Source organism: Phoca vitulina, unplaced genomic scaffold (assembly GCF_004348235.1).
Source record: "Phoca vitulina isolate PV1807 unplaced genomic scaffold, GSC_HSeal_1.0 scaffold8, whole genome shotgun sequence".
NCBI lineage: Eukaryota > Metazoa > Chordata > Mammalia > Carnivora > Phocidae > Phoca > Phoca vitulina.
The window spans coordinates 58,752,674-58,758,578 of NW_022589711.1; the positions used below are offsets into that span (position 1 = coordinate 58,752,674).

The 5,905-nt window shown below is 48.5% G+C and overlaps 1 protein-coding gene across 1 annotated transcript; it reads left to right on the forward strand.

The window, feature by feature from the left end:
• Positions 1-205: 205 nt before the first annotated feature.
• Positions 206-1,759, forward strand: LOC116633989 (transmembrane epididymal protein 1A-like). The gene has a single exon (XM_032407010.1). It carries the CDS (start codon positions 340-342, stop codon positions 1,225-1,227), a length of 888 nt encoding a protein of 295 aa, XP_032262901.1. The 5' UTR covers positions 206-339; the 3' UTR covers positions 1,228-1,759.
• Positions 1,760-5,905: the final 4,146 nt, after the last annotated feature.

Sequence of the window (5,905 nt, forward strand, 5' to 3'; positions counted from 1 at the left end):
CTCGCTTTGTGGCAGGTGGGGCAGAGGGGAGGGAAGAGAAAGGGAAAACTAGGACCTGCAGCGAGGTGCAGAGGTTGAAAGCCCAAGCTCAGCTGACCTAAGTAGGGAACAGAGTGAGGTGAAGTGCCACATGGCTGAGAGAGATCCCACCCAGGGAGTGGCTCAGATGCTTCCAGCACAGACGTATGTCCTTTCGTGTGTGGGAGGTAGGGGTGGAGTTGGATCAGGAAGATCTCACCGCAGCTTAGAAGCAGCAACTCTCGCTTGTGAGGAGAGCGCTGCGAGGTTGCTGCTCACCTCCCCGCTCGCGCTCTGCTGGCCCCAACACACACCGAGACCATGGGCACCTTCCAGGGACACCTGCTGGCGGGGATGTTCTTCCTCATCTTCTCCCTCTACTACTCAGTGATGGTGTCCTTGGCCCTGCTGCGGGGACAGAGGTCTCTCAGCTCCCCTTTGCCCCCAAGGGAGAAGCGAGGACACAGGTGGTGGCAGCTGGTATCTGTGCAAGGGATGATGAAGTTGGTCGTCTCCCTGGGTGGCATCATTCCTGAGTTCTTCTACCCCCCAGGAGTAAACCGGATGAGGATAATAGACTGGGAGGACCCTCGGCGGCCATTCTTGTTCTATGACAACTGGGATCATGTCACCATGTATGGGTTTTTCATGCTCAGCGGCGTGGTGGACACCGTGAGCCAGTCATGTCAAGCATGGCAGAACGTCAAGCTGGAGCGAGCAGCTGAGGCCCTGGCCTTCTGGGTGCTCACACTGTTGATGGTTGCCCACCTGGAGAACAAGGGCACCTTGGAGATCCGCGTGCATGGGCTGTTCGTAGCGCTCACCTTCCTGGTTAGCCTGGTGCTCACCGTAGAGGTCTGGGTCCCTGACCAACCCACGCTGTGGGTGCTCAAGACCTGGATGGGGCTGGCGCTCAGCAGCTGGATGCTGCAGCTCTCCGTGCTAATGTACGTTCCTCCCTCGGGGCAGCCCTGGAGAGCAGAAAACCCTGGGGACCTCGCCTTCCTCACCATCTTCTTCTGCTGGCACCTGGGCTTGGGGGCAGCCATGCTGGCCGCTGTCTATGGTCTCTGCAGCCTCTGGCACCGTCACTTCTCCTCCTGGAGGGAGGTCCCAGGTGCCAAGTACCAGCTGTGCCCCAGAGGCTACGGCAACGAAGAGCTGGAGAAGCTGGGGACAGAGGTCATGCTGCAGGATGGGGGCATCTAGGTATAGAATCTGTCTTTGTGCTCTGCCCGTTGTCACGAGAGTTTGGAGGGCGCCCACGGTGTGCGTAGCCCGGAAACATCCTGGGATCTACAATGTGGGCTTCTGTCACGGGAGTCACCTTCCCTGTTCCTAAATAAACCTTTCAGCTCCTCGGATTACTTCAATCTGTTACTCTGTTCTCTCCAGGTCGGCCACTGTTCGGTATGGTTCCTGACCACGGACTTACATGACGTAAGGACAAGGAGTAGGGCTTCTCTCTGACAGCTTTTGGGATCCGAGAGGAGGCAACAAAATGAGGAAATAGAGGGAGATGGAGAGTCACTGGAGACTCGGGGAACGGTTCTATCAGCTTGAGGCAGAGCTGGCTTAGGATGTGCAGCTCAGGTGTTTAAATGTGTGAAGGGGGGGTCCATTTTTGCATAGTGGTGACGACTTCTGTTTTCTTCACTTCTCTCTGTGTTTTATGTACACTAAGTGTGGCAGGATGAAGAACCTGTTTCATTGTCGCTACAGTTGTTTTTAATCTAGACTGAACGAGGCCACTTCTGCCTTCTGCGGGAGCAAGGGCTGAGGAAAAGAGGGTGGCAGTCAATTAGCAGGGGCTCAAGTCTGAGAGAAAGGGGGCAAAGGAGGAAGGGAGTCCCAAAGGTGGGTGTAAGAAACAAGGATGACTGAAATGTAATTTTCAGTTGCTCGGGTTTTGCTGTGATGGAAAACTCCATTGTTCCAACTCTTCCAGTGAAGTCTATGTTACAAGTCCTGTGTATGTGTTTGTGTGTGTGTGTGTGTGTAGGTGTGAGTGATTCTGGGGCAAGATCAAAGAAAAGGCCCAGATTTCAGTTGGTGGGGGCAGTAGGGGAAGAATTGCTCTGAAATGTGGGGTGTAAATGAGCCCAGGGGTTCTGAAGATGCAGGAACTCAGAGCTGAGAGAACACTGAGAACGCCAGCCGCCGGAATTTGCAGAAATTTTCAGCCAGTCATTGAGCTTCTCCCAGAATGAGGAGAGAAGGTGCTAGTAAATTCCTATACTCAGTGAAATATCTGAAAGCCAATTCTATACAAATACTTTATCACTGGATAGAACCAGAAAGCCACCGCTTCTGATAGCATGAGTCTGCATATGTGAGATGGATCAATCCAGCACTTGGAGATGTGAAGAGGCAGGAAGAAGGGAGGGGTGCCAGCCATAGATGTGGAGAAAGGACCACAGCGCAAAGCTCCCTCTGGCAAGGCAGTCGTAGTGCCGCCGTCTCTCAGGCAGTTAGAAATGCTGTCCTCAGAGACCAAAAAGCTGTAGGAAGCATAGAGAGGTGTTTGCATTTGCAAGATAGAAGACAGGCTGCACACTGTCTTCTGAAATGTCACAGCGTGCAGGCGCATGGCAAATCGGCCCTGGAAACTCCAGGACCAGGACGAGAGCTGAAGGCAGAGAAGAGAGCGAGGAAAGGTGTGGAAGTGGGACAAAGGTCTGGCAGCTCACACCAGCAGGGCTTGGAGGGGAGGAACTCTCTGGATCTAGACGAAGAGCAACATGTCTTCCCGCAGCAGCTGGAACAAGGCCAGTCCCAGCTTCCTTCCCAGCAGAGCAGGAACCAACCTAAGGAGAGGCCAACACCTTTCTTTCTGTCCCCGCCCTAAAAAGCCCAGAAGCAGAGCCAGATTTACCCTGAAGCTCATAAAGCTTAAGCTTCAGGGCCCCTCACTTTACATCTCCAAATGCAAAGCCCTGGGAGGGGTCATAGCAAGGTGTTCACATGATCACCTATCGCTGAAAAATTGCCAAAGATCTTTCTGTATTTTTTTTTTCTAAAGAGGGAACTCCTACTTTAGGTATAACTTTAGGCTCCACAAAACCTGGCTCTGCCTCCACCCTGAAGGCTTAACACAGTCTTACTTTCAAGATGCCTTGTGATATACATCTCTTAGCCTGTTAGTGGAACATTCCTTATTTGAGGACAATGAGAAGACTCTTTCTCCTTCAACTTGGAAATAAGAAGCTTAAACTTCTAATGACATCACCAACTGACTGAAAACCACCGGCTAGAGTATAATCCGTCAGTCAACAAATCCCTCAGTGACCTGTTATCAGATGCTGGGCCTGATTCAATAAAGAGGAATCTGACATGCTGGGGACTGATGGCTAGGGGGAAAGATGGGGAGTGATATATAGGGGCGGGTCCTGTTTATCTTCCTCTGTGCTGTGCAGGGGAGTTTTTGTCCTGTACATCTGGCCCTTGCCCAGTGTATTAGTCAGGGCTCTCCAGAGAAACAGAACCAATAGGATGTGGATAGATAGACATTTTAAAGAATTGGTTTATGAGATTGTGAGGGCTAGCAAGTCCAAAATAGGCAGGCCAGGCCAGCAGCCCAGAGACCCAGGAAGAGTTAATGTTGCCATCTTGAGTCTGAAGGCAGCCTAAAGGCAGAATTCCTTTCTGCTTAGAGCACCTCTGTCTTGTCTTTCAAGTCCTTCAACTGATTAAGTGAGGTCCACCCATATTATGGAAGGTAATCTGCTTACTCAAAGTCTACCAATTAAATGTTAATCACATCTAAAAAATACTGGCACAAGGCAACATCTAAACCAGTGTTTGACCAAACAACTGAGTGCCATGGCCTAGCCAAACTGACACATAAAATTAACCATCATACTCAGCATATGGGAACATGGCCACTGAAACATAAATTATGGCAACTGTGTTTGTCGTGACTTTGGAGACCTTCCAAAATAATAACTTCATTTTAAAAGAATTTCATCGGGGCGCCTGGGTGGCTCAGTCAGTTAAGCACCTGACTCTTGATTTCAGCTTAGGGCATGATCTCAGGGTTGTGAGATCGAACCCCGTGTCAGGCTCTGCACTGGGCATGGAGCCTGCTTAAGATTCTCTCTCTCTCCCTCTGCCCCTCCCCACTTGTGCTCTCTCTCTAAAAAAGTAAAATAAAAAATTAAAAAATAGGTGGCTGGGGGGATGGGGTAACTGGATGACGGGCATTAAGGAGGGCACTGAATGTAATTAGCACTGGGTGTTACATGCAACTGATGAATCACTAAACTCTACCTCTGAAACTAATAATATACTATATGTTAATTGAATTTAAATAAAATAGATAAACAAATAAATATAAATAAATAAATAAATAAATAAATAAATAAGTAAAAGAACTTCATCATTATAAGTTCTGACTGCAGTGTGACTATGACCATATAGTGCTATATGGTCTTCTTCCCTTCCCTGTTCCCCCTGGAGAAAGATAGTGATGGGTATACAGGTAAGTGACATTCATTTTTAAAGATTAAAATCATGTTTAGAGAGGGTTTTTTTATTATTCATATTATGCATTTTAGACATCTTACAATATAGCAAAAAGTATTTTGAAGTATTTTGAAATCTACCATACTGCCCCCACCCAGAATTAATTGCCGCCTGGGCGGGCTAAAAGAGGAGGAAGTTATTTCAATCAGAGTGGATGATAGGGTTTCTGTATCAGAGATGAGCCCTTTCTTGGTGACGATGAGGGATGTGCCTGATGACTAAGGTGTGGATGAGTAAAGAGGCTTGGGGGTGAAGGTCATTGAGGATGAAGAAATCCAGAGCTGGGAATCTAGGTGTTGTGGGAAGGAATGGAGCAGGGATCCTGACGGGGCTGGGAAGATGGCAGCGTTGGGCTGGAGAAGCCCAGAGCCCAGTTCCCAGTGAATCTAGGGGTGTGTGCATGCGGGGAGACCTAAGGCATCAAAGAGGGCAGAAGACAGAAAATGTGGCTAGCATGAGCTTCAAGAAGGAAGTGATCGGGGTTAAGCAGAAAAGGTACCACCTACCCCACAAAGGTATTGTGAGAAAGAAATGAGGTGCTGCATACGAAACACTTAATTCAGAGCCTGGTGTAGGTAGACGTTCAATCATATTAGTTCGAGAGACTGAGTATACAAATGGGCAATGACCAGATTATATATAAAAATAAAAATCTGACCTATAATCTGCAGCATCCAGTCCAGGAAACCAACCCATTATCTACAGTAACCGGGCCAGGAAGCAAGCCTGCTACCTTTAAGTCAGACCGTAGAAAGTCAGTTATAGCTATCACTAGTAACCAGTCCAGGAAGCCCAACAATAACCCCTGTAACGACTGACCCCAAATGGGCAGGACTGGATGAATAACTAACTGCTTCCCTCATTTTTGCCCTGTTTCCAACCTAGGACCCACTGGAGAAAGCCAAATATGCACCTCTAACCAATCACATAGGTTATCCCACTTCTAGTTAGCCTGCCTGCAGCTTCCCCATGCCAACAGCCTCCAATCAGGGCATATCTGAAGCCTCCCCTTTTTTCCACTGTAAAGCTTTCCCACTCTCCGCCTGGCAGAAAGCAAATGATGGTGGCTGGCTCCCTTATTATAGCAAACGCTGAGTAGGTAGCCTTTGCTTGGTCTTCATTTATTTCCACATGTTCAATTCTTTCATTTATTCATGCAAGCAGTTACTCAATATTTATTGAATGTCTACACTAGCCTCCATGCTAGACCCTGAGAATAACAAAAAGACCCAGATGCCGGGTCTCTGACTCCAAGCTGATTATGGCTCAGTGGGAAAAGAAGGGCAAATAAACAGCAAGCTAAGTGCAGTCTGAAAAAGGCTGTAATGAAGGGCAGGTAAAGCAGACTTGGGGATCAGGAAAT

Excerpts from the sequence above, each read along its gene's own strand:
- LOC116633989 (XM_032407010.1), top strand. The coding sequence starts at position 340 with ATGGGCACCTTCCAGGGACACCTGCTGGCGGGGATGTTCTTCCTCATC.